At 42.5% G+C, this 25,499-nt stretch overlaps 1 protein-coding gene across 2 annotated transcripts; it reads right to left on the reverse strand.

The window, feature by feature from the left end:
• Positions 1-24,611, reverse strand: strc1 (stereocilin 1). Of its 2 annotated transcripts, none has more exons than XM_055921207.1 (28): positions 24,062-24,611; positions 23,143-23,895; positions 22,975-22,999; positions 20,707-22,810; positions 20,120-20,185; positions 18,637-18,747; positions 18,300-18,454; positions 17,779-17,965; positions 14,563-14,678; positions 14,212-14,341; positions 12,271-12,453; positions 11,712-11,750; positions 10,983-11,153; positions 10,198-10,338; positions 9,338-9,399; positions 9,095-9,230; positions 8,867-8,955; positions 8,502-8,637; positions 8,176-8,372; positions 7,963-8,053; positions 7,494-7,674; positions 7,165-7,340; positions 6,844-6,999; positions 5,662-5,804; positions 2,470-2,618; positions 2,290-2,387; positions 2,007-2,157; positions 1-792 (listed from the first exon to the last, which is right to left on the reverse strand). In XM_055921207.1, exons 1-28 carry the CDS (start codon positions 24,102-24,104, stop codon positions 707-709), a joined length of 6,075 nt encoding a protein of 2,024 aa, XP_055777182.1. In that variant the 5' UTR covers positions 24,105-24,611; the 3' UTR covers positions 1-706. The 2 variants fall into 2 exon arrangements, with proteins under 2 accessions (XP_055777182.1, XP_055777181.1); XM_055921206.1 differs by having other exon boundaries at positions 20,111-20,185.
• Positions 24,612-25,499: the final 888 nt, after the last annotated feature.

The raw sequence follows: 25,499 nt of genomic DNA on the forward strand, positions 1-25,499 counted from the left end.
TACAATGTAGAAGTTCTTTATTAGCAACATATTTATGCCCGAGTATTCACACAAAACACATCTCACAGCAATTACAATACATGGAATAAATACCCCAAAAAGATTTGCAATGAGAGTGTTATATAGGCTAGATTATTTTTGTGTTACAGAAATATTGGGAACACTTAACACAACTTTAGAAAGGAGTCTACTGGGCTACTTATAAACCATTAACAGACCCTTTATAAAGTACACCATGTAAATTGTTGACGAAATACTTTACAGATAGACAAGGATTTAAAAACATAATAATGGTCAAATAATAGAAAACATCACTGCACTTTGAGATGGAAAGAGAATAGTAATCATGTGGTTCTATTTAAAACAATTACATTTAAGCAATAAAATAAGATTTTATTCAACCTTAAACCTAACAAAATAATTGTCAGCCTAAACTGACGACTACAACTCAGCAATGCGCAATAAAATGCTGAAATACACAAGCATTTCGCTACACCTGTAATACAATCTCTTAAATATGTGTGTGACCAATTTGATATGATTTGCTGATAGAAATAAATATCCACCCATTATCAAATCATACATTACAATAGCCTGCAGGGCTACACAAATATATTACACTTATTGTTTAACATGGTAGTTGTGTGGGAGAGAGTCCTCGTGGCCCATTGGGAGTGAGGAGGTTATCCATCAGAAGGGGAGGCCATTACAGAGCAGAAACTAACAGCACCATCAGCAGTCCCAGAAGGTGACAGAGAGGACTAGGGCACAGTGCCAGCCCTGGTGACCTGCCTGCATGGGGACACACAAACACAAAAGCAACACTAACTGTATGGAGACAAACTCAACATCAACAATACAAGCATCCTACATCCAACACTCCCTCAAACCTTTGCTTGAGCTGTCCTCCTTCAACTAGATACTGGATATCACGCCCTCATTATTGGGAAAAAGCACATAGTTGAAAATTGAGATTTTGGTTGTTTTGGATACTTTAAACCCTTTACTTTATTCTAATGTAAAACATATTGTTTGATTACTTAAGTAAAATAGTTAATTTCCCATTTTCATTTGTGTGTAAGTAGCTGTAGTCTACGCCGGAGCAAACTTTCATAAAAGTAGTTCACACTTTCTTCCGATGTTGCTTGATCAGTGGGTAGGTCCTATTAGCTGCCAAAATTACATGAAAAGGGATCAAAATATATAAACAGTATTGCAGTAATTTCAGCAGTTCAGAATTATTTTGATTTTAAGTAACAAAGCAATTGAGATCCTATTCTAAAACTTGGTGGAAGCAAGAGGCATCTTGCTGTCATTATCTGTCATTTTGAGCTGCATCCAATTTCTAATAGCCCTGGCCACTCACCTTCACTCCCCTCAAATATGTAAAATAGGATAGGTGTATGTAGATTAATTATCTACCAACACAGTTATACCAATCCCCACTGCTTTTCTTTTGGGGGAGAAGGGGTGTACATTGGATTGGGCTCCTGTCATTGTAGCATTCTTTCCTTTTTGTAGTTAGTCAATCATCAAATTTAAATATATTTCATCAATCATCGTTGAAGCCGACTTCTCAGATAAATAGTGATATTGCTTGTTGTTTGATTTAGATAGTTGTCATTACTTTGAGCAAACCTGCCAGTATGCTCTGAATTACCGGTAATCAACCATTATTTGAATTACAGGTAATCAATAATTATTTTATGATCTTCTGTCACTTCATCATGGATGGAGAGATGAGAGCATCTTCAATGAGGAGAAAGCAATGTACAATATATTACGCTAGTTAGTTAGCTCGTTAAGCACACAACGTATTAGCTAGACTTTATAAAAAAACTTACCAGGCCTTTACTACCTGCATCTACTTTGTATTTGTTCAAGGTAGCTTTTAAAAAAAGAAACATTTCACGATATGAAGGGTTTCCCGAGGCCGCCACACAAATGAAAATCATCTAGGGAAATGGTGTACACTTGAAACATTTCAGCAGGTGAAAGTTAATTACCACGGAAGTCAACAGGTTTGTCATCCCAGACGGTCAGCACCATAGACATAGCTGTCAGCTGCACAGGGGACAAAAGCAAGCGCTGGGCTTCAGTCACCGCTTTGGCCTGTTCATAGGAGAACATGCTGATCTGGGCTGGGTCAAACACGACCTGAGGAGACACGGATAATTCACATGAACACAACATAGAAAAACAACAATTTCATTGGGGGCAATACAAAACATTGAGGATAAACTGACATGTGTTATTGAAATCATAGGCATTTTGAATCCTCACACTTACAGCAAACTTGTCTGCCCGGATGAGGGACACAGCCAGAGGTGTCAATCCTTCAATCTGCTCCTTCACCAAAGAAGACATGGCCATATCTGGGAGGCCAGCTGCAGATTGTAAGAGGTTGAAACTAATTTCAGGCAGTAGTCATATTTGTAGTAGCAAAACAACAAAAGGCCTGTCATGTACCTGACAGTGCTCCAACCTCAATGAAGACCTCAGGGCCCCAGGAGCTTATGGGTCCAAAAGCCAGGCTATGGCTCAGCAGTCCCGCTAAAGCCTGTTGCTGCTCTTCTGAACAGGACAGCCGCAGACCGCCCAGCCACAGAACTGCCTTACTGTAGCCAGGAGGGGGGAGAGGTGAGTTACAGACAATTATTTATATATATGTAACAGGGTTGGTTGTTTCCACTTGCCTTGTAGGAAATGTGTATTTAATGTTCACGCATTCTTATTGATTGGTTCAATTCCGATGACAATAAGGCGTGTTGTTATTGGCCCCGCTTGCAGATAGGGGGAGATCGCGAACGTCCGGTCTCCCCAGTATGAAAATGTGATGCAAGGGGTAGGTCGAGTTCTGAAGACTGGATTCTATTCTTATATTTTACAATGTGTACAAGTTTGCTGTACATTGCTGATTTATACATGTGTGCGTATGTGGTACCTGTTAGGGATTGAGGGACTTTCTGGGATGTGCTTTGGTATATGATTGGGGTATATAAGTGTTTTAGCTAGCATGCACCGGTGTAATGGTCACATATGCACACAGTTGTTTTCATGCTATAGATTTGACCATCAACATAATTATGCCCTGCACAACTAACATGCTGTTTCCTATTTAATTACAGGTATTTACACATGTTATATTTTGTATTGTACTTTGTTTATGCCCAGTATGAAAATGTGATGCAAGGGATTTTACCGTCGACAGCCATCAACATTATTAAGCCCTGCACAATTAAGGTGCTGTTTCCTATTTAACAACAGATAATAAATAAGGCTCAACTGGGACCACTGGCTGGGGTGATTTCTTTGAACAAAACACAAAGCAAGGAGAGTACGATTTACATATGTTACATATACACTAGATGATTAACAGAGGGCAGTGTTTTGAAGCCACCGCATCCCCATCTTGGTACTCCCATCATAGTAAAAAATGTTTTGGAAGTTATAGAAATGCATTTAATGTCTACGTTTATTTTTGCCATGTTTATTCTATTACAGACACCTTAATGCATACTTTTAAATTATAGTATGTGAGCTTAACATTAAAAAAAATATATATATATAGTTTTTATCCATTAAAGTATACATTTTAGAAAATACAAAATGTTGCTGTCCCCACATCAACAACAAAAATACATGTAATTTTGTCCATGAAACATTTAATTGAAATACTTTAGAATTCCATTCATTCCTAAGGAAGACTGATTCTTCTGGGGAGTGCTAATATGGCCGATCTGTGGCTTCAAAGCCGCTCATTGGCCAATACATATCATCAGCAATAAATAGATATATTCAATACAATTCAGTTTATTTAAAACCTACTGTATGTTTATCATGGTTGGTGTCTTGACTGATTTATCCAAAATAGTGTGACATAAAACATGACTTTTCTGTCCTTGCATTTATGGCAGTATAAGTTGTTGTTATATTATATATGAAGCATTAATCAGTTAAATTAGACATTGAACTTGAACCCTGTATCTAGCTGTTGGCTAGTTTTTTGTATAGAGATCTCAGAAATGCAGTGTAACATTTAGTATCTCCTTGTGTTGCAGGTGAAAACAGTTTTCATGGGCACACAAATCCAAAATAATGTATGCATTACAAAATCGAAAGGCTTCTAACCCGAAAGATTCACCTTACCTAGATACTTAAAACCTAATTTGATGCGGTCATTCATGTGGGTTCTTCAGTAATTATGCACAATACTTGTTGGATGCACATTTGGTGTCCAGCTGACTAGTTACGCCATGATATTTTCACACATCATCATCAGATCCAGGAAGGAATTTTCCAAATGACAGTCAAGTGATGAACAGCTATAGCAATGCGCATGCGATGCAACTGACCAAGTGCTGGAAAAAAGGTGTTTGTGAGAAATGTCCAGAATATTTGTGTCGCATTCGTTACGCCAGTGAAGACAGTTGAGCCTGGATCCACGATCTCTAGCAAATTGATGTTGATCATCTGTTTGTTGTCTGTTAGATTTAACAGAGAAAGCATCAAGGTACAGTTCATGTTTTCATATGTTTTTGTGCCTCAGATTGGAAGCCAAGTCTACTGTGCGCAATTGTGTAGGATAGACTATTGCACAACACCCAACGCTATTCCTATGAATGATTCTGGATATAATGACAACAAATTACATAGTCTAGTGGGCTTATTCACAATGATCTTGGAACGAAATAACATGACAAATACATTTTGTTTTCCCATGTTAGACCTGCAATTGTAAACAATACAAAGGGCTTGAAGTAGCCTACTTGAACATGGAGCTCAGATTCCTGAGGCATCATAGCCTCAGGGCAAACCTGAAAATAAATATTCATAAAATATTCTCACAAAAGTAGTGCACTGAGCCTTTACTAGTCCTGTATCAGCAGACCAATATGGCATTCTGTAGCAAGGCTCCCAAAAATTGTTCTGCCCCGCCCCAATTTGACTTTCCATATAAATCCTTCCATTGAAAAGGGAACTTCGGTTTTTGGTCACTTTCTCATCATAAAAACAGCGATGATGAGATTAATGATACCGCTATTCATGGATTTATTGTGTGCCTGCGTCAGTCACATAGGCTGCATTATTCTTAGTGGTAATGGCTTCGTTTTTTGACACTTTTTGCATGCCTTTTGGGGGAAGTTCTATATTAGGCCCTACATGTACAATTATATAACTTCTACATTAACATTGAGGTCCTTGAAAACTACAATTAAGTGCTTGAAAAAGTCCCTGAATGCCCTTGAATTTTACTTGCCAATGTCTGTATGAACCCTGCATAAAGGGCCTATGTTGTTCTATAGGTGGAGTTACGGGACAATTTGCATACATTTACTTTTATTCCTTTAAGTACACATGTGGAACTGCATGAAAATCCTTTTTAATTTTTGTTTCAACCCATTTTGAAATGTTGATCCAATGTCACACATTGGCCCCATTACTTATAGAATGCCCCATATACAGTACATCATTGGTTACAGCATGTAGAATGACAGGAGGGAGAAACAGGTTAGATAAAGGCTAAGAAGACACATAATGGGAGGTTTCACATGAAAACTGTAAATGTGAACTCTTTTTAAGGGTAAAAACACAGCACCTATAACACTCCCTCTCTCAAGTGGGTCCCTCTCACCGATTTGAGTAGGTCTCTAATCTCACCTGAACTCCACTGCATTCAGGGAGCGCATGTCTGAGTCCTTGATCCCACACAGTATGTGTCCCATAGCCACCAGGGTGCTGGAGTCCAGCTGACTAGGACCCAGCTGGGTGGAGTTGAGCACAGAGGAGGACAGCACAGCCAGCTGGGACAGGAGAGACAAGGATTGCAAAAGGCACCACAAACACACAAGGGCACACCAAAGCAGGTAAGACATTCAGATAACACTTTACTTGACACTTACTGTCATAAAGCGTTATGATACGGTCATAACAATGCAGTAATACTGTGTGTCATAACAGCTGACATAACCTGTCATAATATAGTCATAACACTGTCATGACATATTTAGACCTGTTGTGACATACATTGCGTTATTTTATGGCTGGTTATGACACCTACATAAGAGTGTCAAAATGCACAAAACCTACCACACAAGGCAACACATTCCATTACACCATAACCTACATGTCAACAGTATGTTTATGTTATATATTTTTTTAAATCAAAATTGACCATATTAAATTATCATTCTAATTACGCACACATTGATGTCAGACATGCACCTACCCCAATGCTCTGTTGCAGATGACTGGGATGAACGCAGGAGCAGATTTCAGGAGGAGGACAAGACACCCTCTTTTTTTACTGATGACTGATATAAAGGCATGTACGTGATAGGCCTATTTGCCTTATATGATTATGGACGGTCATAATGCTTCTTGACAGTGTCATAAAGTCCATATTCTACAAGTTATTTCAAATATGAAAAAAAAACATGACCGTAAAGAATTCATTGCAACAACAAAGGATTTAAGAAAAACTTTCAACCTGAAATAAAACTTCTTGGCAGGGAAAAAACTAATTTGAGTAAATATGGGGTTTGACACTCTTATGAAGGTGTCATAACCAGCCATAAAATAATGCAATATATGTCACAACAGGTGTAAATATATGGGTCATGACATTGTTATGACAAGTTATGTCAGCCGTTATGACATATTATGACATGATTATGACCGCTCAGGATTCACAAACCTGTCATCCTATTTTTGTTCTTAACATGTTATGACACCAGGTGTCAAGTAAAGTGTTACCGACATTCAAAAACATCAGGACTACACAGACTACACACATAGAAACAAAAAACATTGAACCAGATTGTCAGACTGATTGTTAGCTACCTGTCTGCTGCTCCAGGTGCTGACTGCCCCCAGTGCAGAGATGGTGCTCAGCTCAGACAGCCGGATCACACTCAGCTCTGCCACTGAAAGCTGGGAGGCTATACGACCCAGCTGTGTAATCACAGACGAGGAGAAGGAGCGGGCTGCTCCATAGATCTACAGACAACACAGAGAAAAAGAACAAAGACACAGCCTCTGTTAGTTAATGCAACCAGAGCAGCAACAGAAGACGGATCAATCAGACACTGGACCCATTTTGCATATGGTAGAAGGTGATTTCTACATAGGAACTACAGTGATGTTTCTTGTTAAAATATGTACCTCTTTAGTTTTCTGGAGGAGTAGTTTCTGTTGGTATGATGAAAAGAAGGGGTCCTGGCCAAAGAGCTCTAGACTACAGCTGAAGGCGGCAGGCGACATGCCTGTCAAGCTGTCTGTGCTCCAGGCTGAAGGCTGTGTTGCATGCAGCTTTTCACATGTGGGCATCAATGCAGGAGCTGGGCAGAGACAAATGGACAAAAACAGATGGTAATACTGTACAGAGGGAAATGTATGTAAACATTTCACAAAAGAGTCTTATGTTCATCTGTTTTGGCAGTAAGGTTGGGGAGTAAGACAGAAGTCTCAATGTGAGACAGAGTGGCACTCACGTTTGACCTGCCCCACTTTGAGAAAACCCAGGAAGTTCTGAAGAACAAACTGCTGCCTCTCAAACAGCTGTGTCTGTTCAACCTGGTCCCGGCCCTGAATGCAGAGGGCCCCAACAGCACCCGACTCCCACCGGTGCTGACTCAGAAACAGCCTCTCTATACGCCCCGGGGTCATCAGGGCCTGAGGACATACACACACAGCCTGACTAGGGGCCAACAGGCCAGGGCAGCATAGCACCTGACACCTCTAGGAGTCCTGTCAGTGGACACCTGCAGGATTCTTTTACAAATCCATCCTTTCCTGATTCCTGGTGTCGTGTAGCAATTGTAACACCTCTCAATAACTTTAAGGACACCCAAATAAATGAATCATGACAATGGTCAAATCAATTGCAAAGGAACTAACCTTGAATAAATAATGGAAATGGATGTGTTAAAGACTGAGGGAAAAGTAGAGCAGGAAACGTACCTGGGGAATCTGCTGCAGCGTCTCTTTGGGAAGGAAGAATAAGAATCTGTCCACTTGATTGAGTGTCTCAGGGGTCCAGTTCTGAACGGGGCTAAGAGCACACAGAAAGGCTCATTTCTCATGTGACGGGAGGAGGCAGAGGAGTTATAATGAAAGGTTAAATGGGGTGTGTGCTGTAATGTGGGGTGGTTGTTTAAGAGGATGCTACAGTACCCGAAAGTGCCTGGCTCCTGTAGGATCTGTGCGACGATGTCCCTCTTGCTGCTGTTATAGCAGAACTCCCGGAGGAACTCCAGGCTCTCCACAAAGAAGCTCCGCACCACCTGCACAAACACCTCATCCACTACATAGGTCGCCATGATGCCCAGTGAACGGAACTCATCCTCAGTGAACTCCCCCGTGTACATGCCCTGGGGGAGAACATTTTCAACTTATACCTGTAAATAATTTTCAACATAAAGATTTAAAAACGAAGACACCAAAGTTAAACCCCATGCTGAATGTGTTAGCAGTAATGGGGTACAGGAGAGGGTACTGACAAGTCTCTGCACCATCTTGTCCACCAGAATATCCTGTTTTGTACTGGGTAGGAGCAGGAAGTGATGGGAGTCCTTCACAATTATCTTCCTGAGAGTGTCCATCATGTCGGCAGGGAACTTCTTAATAGTGCTCACCCTACAAATGCATACACTCACAAGCATGCAAACACACACACGCACACGCACACGCACACGCACACGCACACGCACACGCACACACACACACACACACACACAGTGACACACACACACGGGGACACACAGGAACACACGCACACAGGGACACACACACAACGTTGACAGTGATGCATTGTTGATGTTCAAACCATCTGTAGTGAGGATTAATGGCAGTAAGACCGACTCACGGCAGGGCCAGAGCGATCTGCGCGCCAAACTCTCCCAGCAGCTCAGAGAAGAAGTCAAAGTAGTACAGCTCCTCGATGATGCACTTTTTCTGTAAGTCAAGACAAAAGCATGAGGGTCGTCAATTACGCTTATATAACAGCTATCTTTATACCTGACATATGGCATGGTTCCACTATTAACTCAATTTACTGGCTCAAAGGAATATGGTTAAGTATTTGCTCATCTACCAGTGAGGAATGGAGAGGAACAGACTGCTTATTCATGAATGCAAGGACACTCCGCATTGAGGAAAATGTTGGCTTGTCCCGGAAGAGCTGTCGCAGGGCTGTGCAGCTTACACCTCGAGCAATGCTTCCAAGGGCACTGTATAACCAGAGAGACAAAATAGATTACAAATATGAATGGGAGCACATTCACAAGAGGTTAGTAATAAATCCACTGCAGCCATGTTGACATAGATATGAACTCACAGAAACGTCTCAGTGGAAAGATTGGGCATGGTCTTCACTGCTTCTTTAAAAAGAGTTTTAGCCTGGGAAAAGAAACCAGAAGCGATCATTAGTATTGATCACAAACCATCTCCCAACACACGTAGAGACAGCCAGAGAGAGAATACCCCACAGTGCTATAGAGGTGATTGGCAGTTTTGGAATACAGTTTTGCGGTGTGTAGTAAATTCAGTAGCACAGTGTTGTTGTGCTTTGCCACTTCACATAGTGCGCATTAACATGCAGGATTTGCGAGCTGTGATTTAATGGTGCTGGCAGGCCGCCCTCAGGCCCATTAGTAGCAGCAGACAGGGGATTATAGGGCAGCTTTCCTGGCCAGTGTGGTGAAACAGACCAGACCAGCACTAGGCTAGCAGGAGGGAGAGGGCCATCAGTGCGTCTGAGACACCACCTCATTGTGATAGCTGGGACCTGGTGTGTGTGTGTGTGTGTGTGTGTGTGTGTGTGTTGACAGTCACAGATACGCTGTGTGTGTTCAGAACATAGAATAGCCTATTTAAACAGTCAGGGCAGGGGTTATACAACAGGCCGACCTCTCCACTGACGGTTAATTATTTAACATCTAATCAAGACCGTGTCATACACACCTCTGCATGACAGAGGAGAGACCCACATTGCGTAACATGCTGACATCTTTAGCCACACACTCAGAAATCCTTTTCAAATCTCTAAATATCATTGGGTGAATAAAATCACTAAGTATTTAGGGATAGGTAGATGCTCCTATACTGATATGCATGAATTGTATCCCCTTGAAAATGACTTGCAGGTAACAGGTATTGCTGGAGCAGAGAGGACATGAGTCAGCTCATAGATGTTACCTGCTGAGTGTTCCAGGCCTGTCTTCCTGCCAAGGTCCTGTTGGCCAACAGCAGACTAGCCCTGGTCAGCACACTGAGTAGAGGGGTGCTGGGGAGCAGAGGCTCCACCTTATCCAACCAGCCAGTCACCTCTGGTGAGTCCTGGACAAAGGTCAACACAACACAGACATAGAGTATAGTGACTAAACAACACCAATTCAAAAGATAAACACGCAGCTATAAAGTGGATTTCAATGGTGACTAAATGGGCTTCTGAGCGTTACACACAATATGTTGGTGGAATGTAAATACATGTTCACAAACCATAAAAAATAACTCAGGCAAACAAAAGAGGAGTAATTACAAATGTGTCAGAGTGACCTAATTCATGCATAGTTGGCACCTCCTCTCTAAGAAACAGCCCAATACTGAGCCTGCCCAGTGTGTCAGTCTATCCCTGGTTCTGGTCCTTATGGAGCATACAGCTCCAGCTGGCACAGGGCCACATCACCCCATCTGACTGCCAGGCAGGGCAAGGAGCCTGGGTACACCTGAGCATGCCAGCTGCGGTCCCCCTCCACACTCCACCTTGCTCTCCTCCACTCTGTTCCCTCTCCAATGGTTATGGTCATACATGCATACTCACAGAGCCTTGTAAACATACCTCCCACTGAGCCAAGAGTAGCAGCGTTCGGCCGAAGCCATGTTACTGTGTACCTTGTCGATTGTCTTCATTTAGTATGAGTGAGCATGTCGCTGTTTGTGAGGATGGGTGTCAGTGTTGGTGAGTCCCTCTAAGGCCGTACCCATAGTTTAGTGGTGATGGTGTTGGCCTGTGAGGGGTTGAGGCCGGGCGTGTGCAGGGCGATGTCAGGCAGAGAGGACAGCAGGATGTCAGAGGGCAAGTTCCACAGAGTCTCAACCTTCACCCCACTCACCAGAGAGCCCAGCTTCTGCAGCTGCCCCGGCAGAGCCAGCTAGAAGGGACACAAGGAGGGACAGAGGGAGAGGGAGGGAGCAGGAGCGAGAGAGAGAGAGAGAGGGGAAGGTTGGGGATATGAAAGAGTGGGGGGGGTGGAGGAAGATATGGAGAAAGAAAGAGGGATAGTCTATTTCTAACTCATCATTCAAACACTTAATAATGCAAAAATCATCTGTTAAATGAAACTAGATACAAAAGATACCTTTAACAAATTGTTCTTGTTCTTTGTAACACTATACAGCCATTAGATACTAAGATAATACAGGAAGAGAGTGTCATCTGGTGTATAATGAAGTAGGAAACACACATCTTGACAGGGTTGTGTGGTTTGCCATGGTGATAGTATTTGTCCTTGAGTCACCCCTGGCCAGGCTGCACTAGGCTTTGGGCCAGCTGGCTCAGAATGGACCATTACTATGCACAGAAGCATTAGACTGAAACAGAGACACTCTCAAACATCTAGCATACCATATCTGAGACAATACGCAACCCTGTTTACAATCCCTTTCTGCAACAGAAAGGCATGTGCTTCAAAAACTGAAATAATACTTACACTGTTGTTTAGAGACACTTTGTCCACAATTACACTGGCCTAGAACAACATCACAAAAAGAAGATGGAACAAATCATTATGACTGGTCTTAACTCTGTTTTATTAACATCTGTATTATGAAAATGGAAACTACTTGGGAAAATGAAGAAAAGCCCACTGGGCTCAAGACAAAAACAAATGCTTTATTTTCTGCTTTTGTTTCCCCACCCTACCATTCCATTGACTAAGGCCCCTTATGGCACATGAAAGGCAGCAGCCGTGAGGCACACATTGAAAATGTGGGGCTGGTTGTGCTTCTGTAATCAAAGGGTCAAGGCACCTCCAGAACCCCCCTCACCTCACCTGGGGTCAGACTGCTGAAAACTGTCCGCTTGTCAGCTGTCACAAAGCCCCTACTAACCAACCCCCATTCTAACCCCATAATCATCCCCACCCTCTGTTACTGGAGCCGTGCAGCACTGAGAAAACCCAATCAGGTATGAAAACCAAACAGAAGGTGCTCCATTAGAGCTCTCTCTCTGATGAGAGGATGCTTGGACGGCTGATGATGATCTTCTACCTGTGCAGGAGTGAAGGGCACAGAGACCAGGGCTGTCAGCGCAGGGCTGAGCTGGGATTGGCTGAGCTTCTGCAGGAAGTCCACACCCAGCCAGGGCAAGAAGGAAGCCAGCTGTAACACTCGGCCGGCGGAGAGAGAGCCAGGAGACTGAAGCTCACTCCCATTCAGGAACAAGCTGGAGATCTGAAGAGGGATGGTCACAAGCATAACACACACACATAGACTGCTCAAAAAAATAAAGGGAACACTTAAACAACACAATGTAACTCCAAGTCAATCACACTTCTGTGAAATCAAACTCTCCACTTAGGAAGCAACACTGATTGACAATAAATTGCACATGCTGTTGTGCAAATGGAATAGACAACAGGTGGAAATTATAGGCAGTTAGCAAGACACCCCCAATAAAAGAGTGGTTCTGCAGGTGGTGACCACAGACCCCTTCTCAGTTCCTATGCTTCCTGGCTGATGTTTTGGTCACTTTTGAATGCTGGCGGTGCTTTCACTCTAGTGGTAGCATGAGACGGAGTCTACAACCCACACAAGTGGCTCAGGTAGTGCAGCTCATCCAGGATGGCACATCAATGCGAGCTGTGGCAAGAAGGTTTGCTGTGTCTGTCAACATAGTGTCCAGAGCATGGAGGCGCTACCAGGAGACAGGCCAGTACATCAGGAGACGTGGAGGAGGCCGTAGGATGGCAACAACCCAGCAGCAGGACCGCTACCTCCGCCTTTGTGCAAGGAGGATCAGGAGGTGCACTGCCAGAGCCCTGCAAAATGACCTCCAGCAGGCCACAAATGTGCATGTGTCTGCTCAAACGGTCAGAAACAGACTCCATGAGGGTGGTATGAGGGCCCGACGTCCACAGGTGGGGGTTGTGCTTACAACCCAACACCATACAGGACGTTTGGCATTTGCCAGAGAACACCAAGATTGGCAAATTCGCCACTGGCGCCCTGTGCTCTTCACAGATGAAAGCAGGTTCACACTGAGCACGTGACAGATGTGACAGAGTCTGGAGGCGCCGTGGAGAACGTTTTGCTGCCTGCAACATCCTCCAGCATGACCGGTTTGGCGGTGGGTCAGTCATGGTGTGGGGTGGCATTTCTTTGTGGGGACGCACAGCCCTCCATGTGCTCGCCAGAGGTAGCCTGACTGCCATTAGGTACCGAGATGAGATCCTCAGACCCCTTGTGAGACCATATGCTGGTGCGGTTGGCCCTGGGTTCCTCCTAATGCAAGACAATGCTAGACCTCATGTGGCTGGAGTGTGTCAGCAGTTCCTGCAAGAGGAAGGCATTGATGCTATGGACTGGCCCGCCCGTTCCCCAGACCTGAATCCAATTGAGCACATCTGGGACATCATGTCTCGCTCCATCCACCAAAGCCACGTTGCACCACAGACTGTCCAGGAGTTGGCGGATGCTTTAGTCAAGGTCTGGGAGGAGATCCCTCAGGAGACCATCCGCCACCTCATCAGGAGCATGCCCAGGCGTTGTAGGGAGGTCATACAGGCACGTGGAGGCCACACACACTACTGGGCCTCATTTTGACTTGTTTTAAGGACATTACATCAAAGTTGGATCAGCCTGTAGTGTGGTTTTCCACTTTAAATTTTGAGTGTGACTCCAAATCCAGACCTCCATGGGTTGATAAATTTGATTTCCATTGATCATTTTTGTGTGATTTTGTTGTCAGCACATTCAACTATGTAAACAAAAAAGTACTTAATAAGAATATTTCATTCATTCAGATCTAGGATGTGTTATTTTAGTGTTCCCTTTATTTTTTTGAGCAGTGTATTTACACAGGAATCAAGACAAAGTGCAAACAAGAAATTAAACCCATAGATTAGTCTACTTCACTCATACCCATATGAGTTTCACCTTCAACTTTACGGTGAAAAAGAAAGTAGTTCTGTCTGTGACAGCTCCACTTACCATGTCACTGGGGCCCCTGAGGCCCTGGGCAACACATGCCCTAATGTTGTCCTGAATCACAGAGAAGGCCTCTGTGTTTCTGTACACCTGCAGGTCCTTTGGGTCTGACAGACACGTCAGGTTGCCAAGCCTAGGGATACAAAGATGATAATTACTCAAGTATATCCAACAATACGTTTGGATCCCAAACAGTTGGTTACTTCAGTGTCTACCAGAATGCTGCGTTTCATAGGACTACGGAAAGTAATTTATTGAAAACGCATACACTCAAATCAGATTAATGTTTGAAACCGAATGTTTCTGTAAGACAGGATACATGACCAACCATCGATCAAATATTGTGACACTGACCTCCTGAATTGTTCCACTGTTAGATTTCTGAAGGTCCTTATGAGGCTTTCAGCCACAAACTGCTGTTGTAGGTGGCTTAGGGTGTTCATCAGCAACACATCCATTCCAGCCAACAGCTAGGAGAGAAGAAACACCACACAACTCTGGTTAAAAATGACAGTGCACAATGGTTAAAACGTACTGTATACCGTTTTAAATTTAGACAATGAAAACCTATTGGCCTAAACATATACTGTTTTGTACTGTATAGACATACAATTTTGCACAGTACAACCTCATCCCCTTACACATACAGTCAGGTACAAAATTATTGTCACCCTTGATGAGCAACAAATACTTGATAAAATAAACAATAATTTTAAAAAAGAGCTTTATTGCATTAAAAAAAGTTTGTGTGTGTATATATATATATATATATATATATATATATATATATATATACACACTACCATTCAAAAGTTTGGGATCACTTAGAAATCTTGTTTTTGAAAGTTTTTTGTTGATCAGAAATACAGTGTAGACATTGTTAATGTTGTAAATGACTATTGTAGCTGGAGATGGCATATTTTTTATGGAATATTTACATAGGTGTACAGAGGCCCATTATCAGCAACCATCACTCCTGTGTTCCAATGGCACGTTGTGTTAGCTAATCCAAGATAATCTAATTATCATTTTAAAAGGCTAATTGATCATTAGAAAACCCTTTTGCAATTATGTTAGCACAGCTGAAAACTGTTGTTCTGATTAAAGAATAAATAAAACTGGCCTTCCTTAGACTAGTTGAGTATCTCGAGCATCAGCATTTGTGGGTTCGATTACAGGCTCAAAATGGCCAGAAACAAATAACTTTCTTCTGAAACTTGTCAGTCTATTCTTGTTCTGAGACATTAAGGCTATTCCATGCGAGAAATTGCCAAAAAACGGAAGATCTCGTACAACGCTGTGTACTACTACCTTCACAAAACAGCTCAAACTGGCACTAACCATAATAAAAAGAGGAGTGGGAGGCCCTGGTGCACAACTGAGCAAGAGGACAAGTACATTGGAGTGTCTAGTTTGAGAAACAGACGCCTCACAAGTCCTCAACTGTCAGCTTCATTAAATAGTACCAGCAAAACCCCAGTCTCAACGTCAACAGTGAAGAGGCGACTCCGGGATGCTGGCCTTCTAGGCAGAGTTGCAAAGAAAAAGCCACATCTCAGACTGGCCAATAAAAAGAAAATATTAAGATGGGCAAAAGAACATAGACACTGGACAGAGGAAGATTTGATAAAAGTGTTAAGGACAGACTAATCTAAGTGTGAGGTGTTCAGATCACAGAGAAGAACATTTGTGAGATGCAGAAAAAATTAAAAGATGCTGGGGGAGTGCTTGACACCATCTGTCAAGCATGGTGGAGGTAATGTGATGGTCTGGGGATGGTGGTAAAGTGGGAGATTTGTACAGGGTAAAAGGGATCTTGAAGAAGGAAGGCTATCACTCCATTTTGCAACGCCATGCCATACCCTGTGGACGGCGCTTAATTGGAGCCAATTTCCTCCTACAACAGGACAATGACCCAAAGTACAGCTCCAAACTACGCAAAAACTATTTAGGGAAGAAGCAGTCAGCTGATATTCTGTCTATAATGGAGTGGCCAGCACAGTCACCTGATCTCAACCCTATTGAGCTGTTGTGGGAGCAGCTTGACCATATGGTACGTAAGAAGTGCCCATCAAGCCAATCCTATTTGTGGGAGGTGCTTCAGGAAGCATGGGGTAAAATCTCTTCAGATTACCTCAACAAATTGACAACTAGAATGCCAAAGGTCTGCAAGGCTGTAATTGCTGCAAAAGGAGGATTCTTTGACAAAAGCAAAGTTTGAAGGACACAATTATTATTTCAATTAAAAATCATTAATTGTAACTTGTCAACGTCTTGACTATATTTCCTATTCATTTTGCAACTAATTGAATGTATGTTTTCATGGAAAACAAGAACATTTCTAAGTGACCCCAAACTTTTGAACGGTAGTGTATATATATTTTATTTTATACTAGTACAATTGCTCAGAGAAATAGATTGTTTATAATAGTACTATATTTGTTTCTCAAAAAGGGGGGTCAAATGTAACCCCATTTTCAACCAGCAACTATCAGGAACTAACACGGATCACGTTTTCACACCTTTTTTTTTTACTTTAAGGTAAACGACTTAATAAACTAAACCTAAACTTAACCCAGTACCAGAACCAGTGTCGTACCGCAGTTTTGCGGGGTGCTCAGCAAGGTCTGAGGATTTGTTATGAGGGAAAACAGCTAACTTCCTCCAATTCAACACATTTTGCCATGGGGCACATTAGATTTTTTTTGTTGCAGTTTAATAGCTAATATCATGCTATTTTGCATTTTTAAAGCTAATTTCCTCCAATTATTGCAGGAGCTGCGGGAGGCCAGTGACCAGGACATCTAAGCCAAAAACCTAGTTACCTCTGCCAGGAGGTTTAAACTTGGCCACAAGTGGATATGTGAGCAAGACAATAACCCAAAGCACACATCAAAATCCACAAAGAAATGGTTAATTGACCACAAAATCAACATTTTGCAATGGCCATCTCAGTCTCCTGATGAACCCCATTGAAAACCTGAGGTTTGAATTGAAGAGGGCAGTCCATAATTGAAAACAAAGGATATCAAAGATCTGGAAAGATTCTGTATGGAGGAATGGTCTAAGATCACCTCCCAATGTGTTCTTCTATCTCATAAAATATTTGAGAAAAAAGGCTCAATGCCATTATCCAAGGTTAGGCATTGAAAGGTTCTGAAAACAGGGGTGCCAATAATTTTGATCTCTATTTTTGAGAAAGAAAAATATTACTTATTAAACAAAATCTCTTTCTTTGAGCAATTGTATTAGTATAAAATAAATACAAATTCTGTATACAATATAACTCAGTATTTGTATTATTTAATTTATACAGTCTTTTTTGCCCATCTTTATCAAGGGCGCTAATCCTTTTGGACCTGACTTTACATGCAACGATCATATTCACATTTTAAGCATTGAAAGATCACTCACTATGCTTCACATAGCCATTCTTAATTGATGCATTCCGATGTTTACTTATTGAACATTGGCTACGGCCACAACCACTGACACAATGGAGACCACTGACAACTGCCTGGCTGTGGCTGGGGAGGCTCTGGTTTCACAGAGAGGTGTCGTGTCTGTTACCTGAGCAGGTGAGAGGTGCTGGAAGCTGTGAAAGGGCAGGTAGACGATCAGGTTACCAGTGTCCCTGATGAAGGAGGGGCCGCCGGCTGTCATGTTGAGGGAGCTGAGGGCTCGGCTGTACCACCTCCCAAAGGCCCTGCGCTGCTCTACCGACAGGCTCCTGATGTTGCTGTTGATGGTATTTCTCCTGAAGATAGAGAGACAGAGAGCATAGAGGAATGTAGGTCATACTTGTTAACCTGAACAAAAAGCAGAGATCCAAACATGACTAAGAAAGCACATCTCTTTCAGAGACTCAAATGACCCAATTTAAATTAAGGCCAAAGCAGTAGTTTAAATAGATAAAGACTCCAATATTGTGAGTATGTTTGTGTCTGAATAGAGGGGGTAATTAACTGCCTAAGTCCATTACCTTTGATTCTATAGCCATGCAGTACTATACGTACATCTATAATGCAGAGACCAACACACAAGGACATCATGACTCATGATGACTTGTATCAGAAGCCTGCTTAACTTACACAATGAGGTTGGTCTGTAAGGGGGGCAGTGACTGGATGTCTGCAGGATTGACCAGGGCAAGTAGGGGTACCAGTTCAGGAAAGAGGCTCCCGTCCCTGACCAAGTGGGTCTGGAAAAGCACAGATACCATGGTGCCTAGGTAGTCATCTGTAAACTAGGACAGAGAGCGGGATTAAGTGATTATCTTGTGTGAACATAGAGCGGTTTCGCTACATTTTACTTAATTATTTTATCAAATGTATTCAACCAGGTTGTCCCATTGAGGTCAAGTGATCTTAGTATTTTCCATGGAAGACCTGTCTAAGAGGACAACTGATATGAAGTGTGTTATATTACCTGCAATGTTCCCTGGTTCCTGCTGAAGTACTGCAGTATCTGTCTGACTGTGGTGATGTCCACTGCACTCAGCACTGCCCTCAGATTGGCCAGAGGGATACGGAAATACTCCTGTAACAGAATCACACCACATACTAAAACCAAGCACCCATTAACCAGACAAGAATATCATAACAAAAACTGTCATCAAGTAACAATAAATTATAAATGAACTTAAAATCTCTACATTACAAAAACTCATACCTAGCCATCACCACGCCTTGAGACATCTCTAGACATGTCTTAAGAGTTACACTCCCCTACTTATTTATTTGGACAGTATTTATTTTTTTCTACTTTGGCTCTATACTCAAGCATTTTAGATATTTTATGAGGCGTCAGTACAGAATGTCACCTTTTATTTGAGGGTATTTTCATACATATCTGTTTTACTGTTTAGAAATGAAAGCACTCTGTATCTAGTCCCCCCATTTGAAGGTGTCATAAGTATTTGGACAAATTCACTTATGGTCTAAGTGCTTGGGGCTGGGTGTCTACAAAGCTAATTTATGGAATTCTTTTAAGATGTTCATACCAAGGATCATTGAGCTATTTGATTTAGAATTTTAGAACCCCTGTAGGTATCCCAAAAAATATTGAAAAAACATTTGATGAAACATTACATTTTGCTATTAGCCCATAGAAACACATTGAATAACATATTCATACCCCGCAAAACAGAGTCAAATAGTTTATCAAAAGGAAGTATATTTTGAAGTGTTTGTCCTATATCTGAGAGATATAAGAAAGCTCAGGAAATTATTATCATTCATTTTTAAACTGGTACCGGGTTACCTTTAGACGAGTGATGTGAAGCTTGTGGGCGTCGTAGAGCAAAACATGTGTTCGTGAGAGTCTCACCTTTCGATGGTGGGGTCATATTACATTTTGACAAAAGTTTAGCATTTGGTGCCATATTTTTCCACGCTATGACAACATCAAGCTTTTGACTTTACACACTTGTTGGGTGCATCTGCATTTTGTTTTGGTCGTGTTTCAGATTATGTTGTGCCCAATAGAAATGAGTGGTAAATAATTTATTGTGTCATTTTGGAGTCCGCTTTATTGTCAATAAGAATATATGTTTCTCTACACTTCTGCATTAATGTGGATTCTACCATGATGCTACGCATTGCGTGCTAGGAATATGGGACCAAACACTAAACTTTTGTCATCAAATGAGGAACTAGATACATCAAGTGCTTTTATTTCTGAACGGTAAAACAGTATGTATGAAAATACCTAAAATAAAAAGGGGACATTATGTACTGTCGCCTCATATTAAACATTTGATCTCAAATCCAAAATGCTGGAGTATAGAGCACAATTAAACATTTTAGCTTCCCTGTCCAAATAAATACGTAGGGGAGTGTATTTGTTAGTTACTATATCACCAGTCACAAATGTAAAAGGACCAAATAAGTATCAGTCCTACTTCTGTCACCTTGATGAGGAAAAATCCATCACTGTTCCCATGTCTTCCTGTTTGCATCAAACTGGTCAGTACTTTCTGTTACGGACAAACAAATCTTCAAGCTTATCATTTGAATGGTTAAAGAAAAAAAATATCAAGATGGACAACAGCAACAACACAGTATCAACAATAATAAACACAAGTGATTAGAGATTAGCGTTGGATTGTCATTCAATCACATCAATGTCAGTTAATCTCATCCAGGGGAAGAGATTTAATGTCCACTATCAATGACATGTGTGAAACTGTGTACACCGTCTGTTGACACAACAATAGCCCTCATGGTAATTGATATAGATGATTAGTTACCTCAAAAAAAAGAAAAAAACGGATTCTAAGTTAGTCATATGACATTTCCACTAAACTAGAATGGGTCCGATATAAATGTCCTTAGACATGAATCAGTTAAAAAGCCAAAACAGCAGAAAACAGGTTTGTGACCTGAGGGAAATGTATAGATGACCACCATTCATTCAGGACTGTTCAATGTAGCAGTTTACAATACACGCAATGTTGGAATTCTTTATCTGCAGATCAAGTCTGCCCAGCCCACCTACCCCAAAGCACTGCAGCAGGACCCTCTTGTTGTCAAAGTTGGTCTCCTTCTCTAGATAGAGCACCACAGACTTCAGCACATTGAAGCGGATGTTTTCAGTCACACGTAGGGACATCATCTGGCTCTCCTCCAGGGCCACCAACAGCACCACGGTCACACTGGTGGCCTGGTCCACCACAGAGGCCATGTGTGTGGTCAGGAGCCCCTCCAAGCGATGCTGCAGGACCTTCACCCCGCAGCGCAAAAGCAGCTGCAGAGCCTGCGTCTGACTGGAGCCTGGCTGACAGGCTGGGCTGAAGTCTGCACTACAAGTCCAGTTCAGCCTCCTCACAATGTCTCTGACCAGGCAGGGCTGGGAGTCTGTGGAGGTGCTGTTGGTTTTGCCCTGGCTGTTTCCTTTGGTGTAGTTGGTGTAGGTGGTACAGAGCGTGCCCACCCATAGGCTGTAGGGCTCCTTGGTGAGCAGGGAGAGGAGGCCAGTGTTGGTGCAGATGGATGAAACAAAGTTGGCCTGGTCGTAGTCCCAGCACAGGTTCAGGAGAGAGGTGTCAGGAAGTGCCGCTGCCCAGCTGTGGTACTGGCATTGTTCTACTGGCTTAAACCCCAACAGGCCTCCTCCCTGTCCCCCTCCACTGCCGGGGCCAGTGTGGTTCGCACAATACGCCAACAGCCATGTATTGTCAGGGTTGGCTAGCAGGTTCTGGAGCACAGTGGTGTTGGTGCACACCTTCTGAGTGAAGTTCAGAGAGTCCAGCTCAGCACAGAGAGCCAGGTCAGTCATGTCTACAATGATGGGCTTGTTCCAGTCAGAGTATTGGCACACCTGGGACAGGATGTCCTTGGTATCTTTGTCGACACAGACCGACATGAGCCACTCGTTCTGGGGCTCTAAAGTGAGCTTCTCAAACAGGGGCATGTTGCAGCACACGTTCTTATTAAAACTCATCTGGTCGTGTCGCCAGCAGAGCTCCACCATTGACGGGTCCACCAGCACCTTGCTCCACTTATCATAGTTGCACCAGTCTGGGATGCTGAACACCACAGGCGGGTTGGTGGGTGTTGAGTTAAGGGAGACAGTGCAGTATTCTCCAACCCATACAGTAGCACTATTATGAAGCAGTTCATTCAGAAATGTGGCATTGGCGCACACCTCCAGTACAAAACCCTTGTCATCATTCTGGATGCACATGGATATCATCTCTATGGTGATTTCCATCACGTTTTGCCATTCTGAGTACTGGCAGGAAGCCGCCACCAGAGAGTTTATATCTGGCTGTGTCGGGGCCTCTGTACAGTTCAGCTGCAGCCAGTTGTTGTCAACATGGGAAAACACAACAGTGAACAAGTCCAGGTTCTGACAGAGGAGGATCATCAGCCTCTCCTTGTCCTGGTCCCAGCAGACGGCCACCATGGTTGGGTCGACTGTCTCCGCCGTCCAGGTCTGATACCTACAGAACTGACTCACCATGTATCCATCAGAGGAGTTCACACAGAAATTCCACAGCCAGCTATTGTTAGGATTGTTGTTCATCAATGCCTGCATTAGCTGGATATTGCTGCACACCGCTAGGATGAATTCTTGCCTGTCATTTTCACTACACAGTGTCACCAGGCCTGCGTCCACGTCACTAGCATTGGTCCAGTTGCCGTAGTTGCACAGCAACTGGCTGAGGCTGAGCGATCTTGAGACCCGTGGGCCTGGGGGAGGCGGGGCCGGGATGTCCCCACTGCAGTCAGACCTGTCCTCCAGGATGGGCAACAGTAGAGCCTGGATAACATGACAGGTGTTACTCCACACCTGTTCCACCTCAGTGGGGTTCAGGATGCTCAGAGCGTTGCAGAAAGTGGAAAGTGTTGAGGAGCTCTGTAGGCCCACTGTGATGATGTCAGCGCACAGGGTGTCGTTGAAACGGGCTAGGTTGTCGTGGTCACACCTCAGCAGGGCAGTGGGGTTGTCCTCTACCGCTTTGAGGGTACGGCTGAAGGAGACTGTGGGGAGGCTCTGGCAGTCTGGGCCTGGGTAGCTGCACAGCGTTGATTCTGGAGCCAGGAACATATCCAAGATGGAGTCACCAAAGGACCAGCTCACATTGTGACGTATACCCCTGAATAAAACAGTCAGTTAGAAAGGATATGGGAGGTCATATTCCTCTGTCAGTGGAAAGAAATATAAGAATGAATCCATCATAACATTTCCATGATGTTTATCTCAGGGTATCATATGAAAGGTTTCACAGAGGAAAGGTTCCACACATCATTGTCAGCTTACCACATCAGGAGCTGCTTTAGATCCCCTATACAAAAAAGACAGGGCATTAAATACACATTACATAAAATACTGCAAATGTACAATACAAACAGTGCCTAAAAACGGTATACATTACATTCATAACTTAACATAAAGAAAGTGCAAGTAGAAAACAAAAAACTGACAAACCTTGCTGACATTGTTCATTTTGGTCCAGAGCGGGCATTGCAATTCCAAATTGCAGTGCTATTTTTACATAATCCATTGGGGTTTGGAGAAACGTCAATATGAATTCTGAACCATGTGTCACTATCGCAGGAAATGTCATGTCTATTAGACCAGTCCAAGCAGACATAACTTTATCAGATAAGGAAAGACGTGACAAAGCAGTCATTATCTCCTGAAAAGCACTGAATTGTTCTACCGTGGAATCGTCTACTCTGAGGTAGGATCTTTGAAAAAGTGATGGTTCTGAACTTGTACTGCTTCTTGTGCATGTCTGAGATTTGACAGATGATAGAAGCGACAGTAGCGGTTTGCCAAGCTCAAGTGATACAGTCTTTGTCAATTCTGCCTCCAAGCCACAGTCCGTTCTCCCAGACAAAATGCACACAAACGTTTTAGGGAGGTTTTCTATAAACCCATCTTCTATTAGTGGTCTATACATGGCAAATACCTTGCCCAGGACACCATAATAAGCGCTCACGTCAATGCCCTCTAACACGGTGCCACCTGTCCTGACATTTGGGTCCTCTAAAATTTCGTCTGCGCTGATGCCGCCCCTGGCATTGGCATCAACGTTGTGATTTTCGTTGGATAAATCGTGTATTCGCTCTATCAATTCTTCTATGTTTCTGTCAAACTTGCTGGCGTCTGCGGGACCTTTTCTTGATACAGCGCGTGACAATGAGCGCACTGGTCTTGCGGCGTCGCAAACCATCCCTATAATAGAATAAAATACACCAACTAGTATCCTACATTCAAGCTGAAGAATAAAAACATTAACACTAAAAAACAAATACATAGCATGCCTCAAACATATGTAAATTCGCTTTATAATTGTAATCGTATAAAAGTTAGCAGAATGCAAGTAGCCTAACTTACTTACCTAGGATGCTTAGAGCAAAAAATATTTGCATTCTTAGCAGCATTCTCGAAGTATAGAGGAAAAGTAGCTTGAGAAGTCCACAAAAATGCTAACTATCCAGTGGATTCAGAAAAAGATTCACTTTTAGGCCTATTATCCAGGCTCACTGGAAATGCAATAGTTATGCCAATCATCCTTAGTTTTTTGACATTCCTGTAACCAAAATCAAACACCGGTCTTTGTCAAAGCAATTTTGTCGTCTCCCCTGTATCCGTTCTTGCTTCCCTACTTCAGATTCCTTTTACGCTTTGCCAAGTAGTGGTCCACTTACATAGCGTGCTAAGCGAACATCTCTACCTGCCCCTTCGCGTCCATCACCGCTCCCGTGTCCACCTGAAACTTTATCCATGAGCTAAAAGTAGCTTGATTAAAAAATAGGTGCTAACGAAGAGCTGTGAAATGCACAGAACGGATTTAGCAAGCAAACTGCTGCCGGTTATGAAATATAAATACGTGGTGTTCATTAACTCAGAGATCCTATTAAAATGTGTATTCTAATTCCTAATAAAGGATTAAACACTTTTAGCGCAGTGTCTGTAATGCGAGCCTCTTCTCTTGAGGTCAAATGCGCCAGAGACAATTAGTGTGGGTGAACAAAAATATAGAATTGGGGTTATAAAACTGAACATTCAAAAATGAACTTTTTATGGATGATCATGCCAAGAAATACTGTCCTCGCTTAGGATAGACAAAGATTTAATAAACATCTAAAACATATCAGAACGTATGAAATAGGCCTATATAAACCATGTCCAATAATATGTTTAATAAATCCTCTTAAGGATCGGACCCGTTTTTTAAAACATTTTGGCCTGAAATGACATACCCAAATCTAACTGCCTGTTGCTCAGGACCTGAAGTAAGGATATGCAAATTCTTTATACCATTTGAAAAGAAACACTGAAGTTTGTGGAACTGTGAAATGAATGTAGGAGAATAACACAGATCTGGTAAAAGATAAAAACGCATGTTTTTTGTCTTCTTTGAAATGCAAGAGAAAGGCCATACATTAAGAGGAGCCTAGATGTAATTTAGATTTTATCCACAAGATGGCAGGAGTGTATGCAAAGTTTCAGATTGATCCAGTTAGGAATTACCTCACTACACAATATTTTGCATTAAGTCTGCCCAAATGTGCCAAATTGGTAAATTTATACATTTCAAGTACATAGCATTTTTTATGTCATGTTACTAAAAAAATATGTTTGTTTACACACTCCCAGGAATGTCATACATGGATCATACACTACCTTTCACACATCTAGATTGGCCTCAAACCATCATGGTCACCTAATAATCCCCAGTTTACAATTGGCTCATTCATCCCCCTCCTCTCCCCTGTAACTATTCCCCAGGTCGTTGCTGCAAATGAGAACGTGTTCTCAGTCAACTTACCTGG

This window comes from Salvelinus fontinalis, chromosome 4 (genome assembly GCF_029448725.1).
Source record: "Salvelinus fontinalis isolate EN_2023a chromosome 4, ASM2944872v1, whole genome shotgun sequence".
In the NCBI taxonomy this organism is placed as follows: domain Eukaryota; kingdom Metazoa; phylum Chordata; class Actinopteri; order Salmoniformes; family Salmonidae; genus Salvelinus; species Salvelinus fontinalis.

What these genes read in the sequence shown, in the direction of transcription:
- strc1 (XM_055921206.1), bottom strand. Translation starts at nt 24,104, where the DNA reads ATGCTGCTAAGAATGCAAATATTTTTTGCTCTAAGCATCCTAG. An exon ending in ACAGTGGAACAATTCAGGAG is followed by an intron (nt 14,342 to 14,562) that starts GTCAGTGTCACA and finishes TTGTATCCCTAG; the next exon opens with GCTTGGCAACCTGACGTGTC. An exon ending in AAGTGTCTCTAAACAACAGT is followed by an intron (nt 11,154 to 11,711) that starts GTAAGTATTATT and finishes TGTCCCTTCTAG; the next exon opens with CTGGCTCTGCCGGGGCAGCT.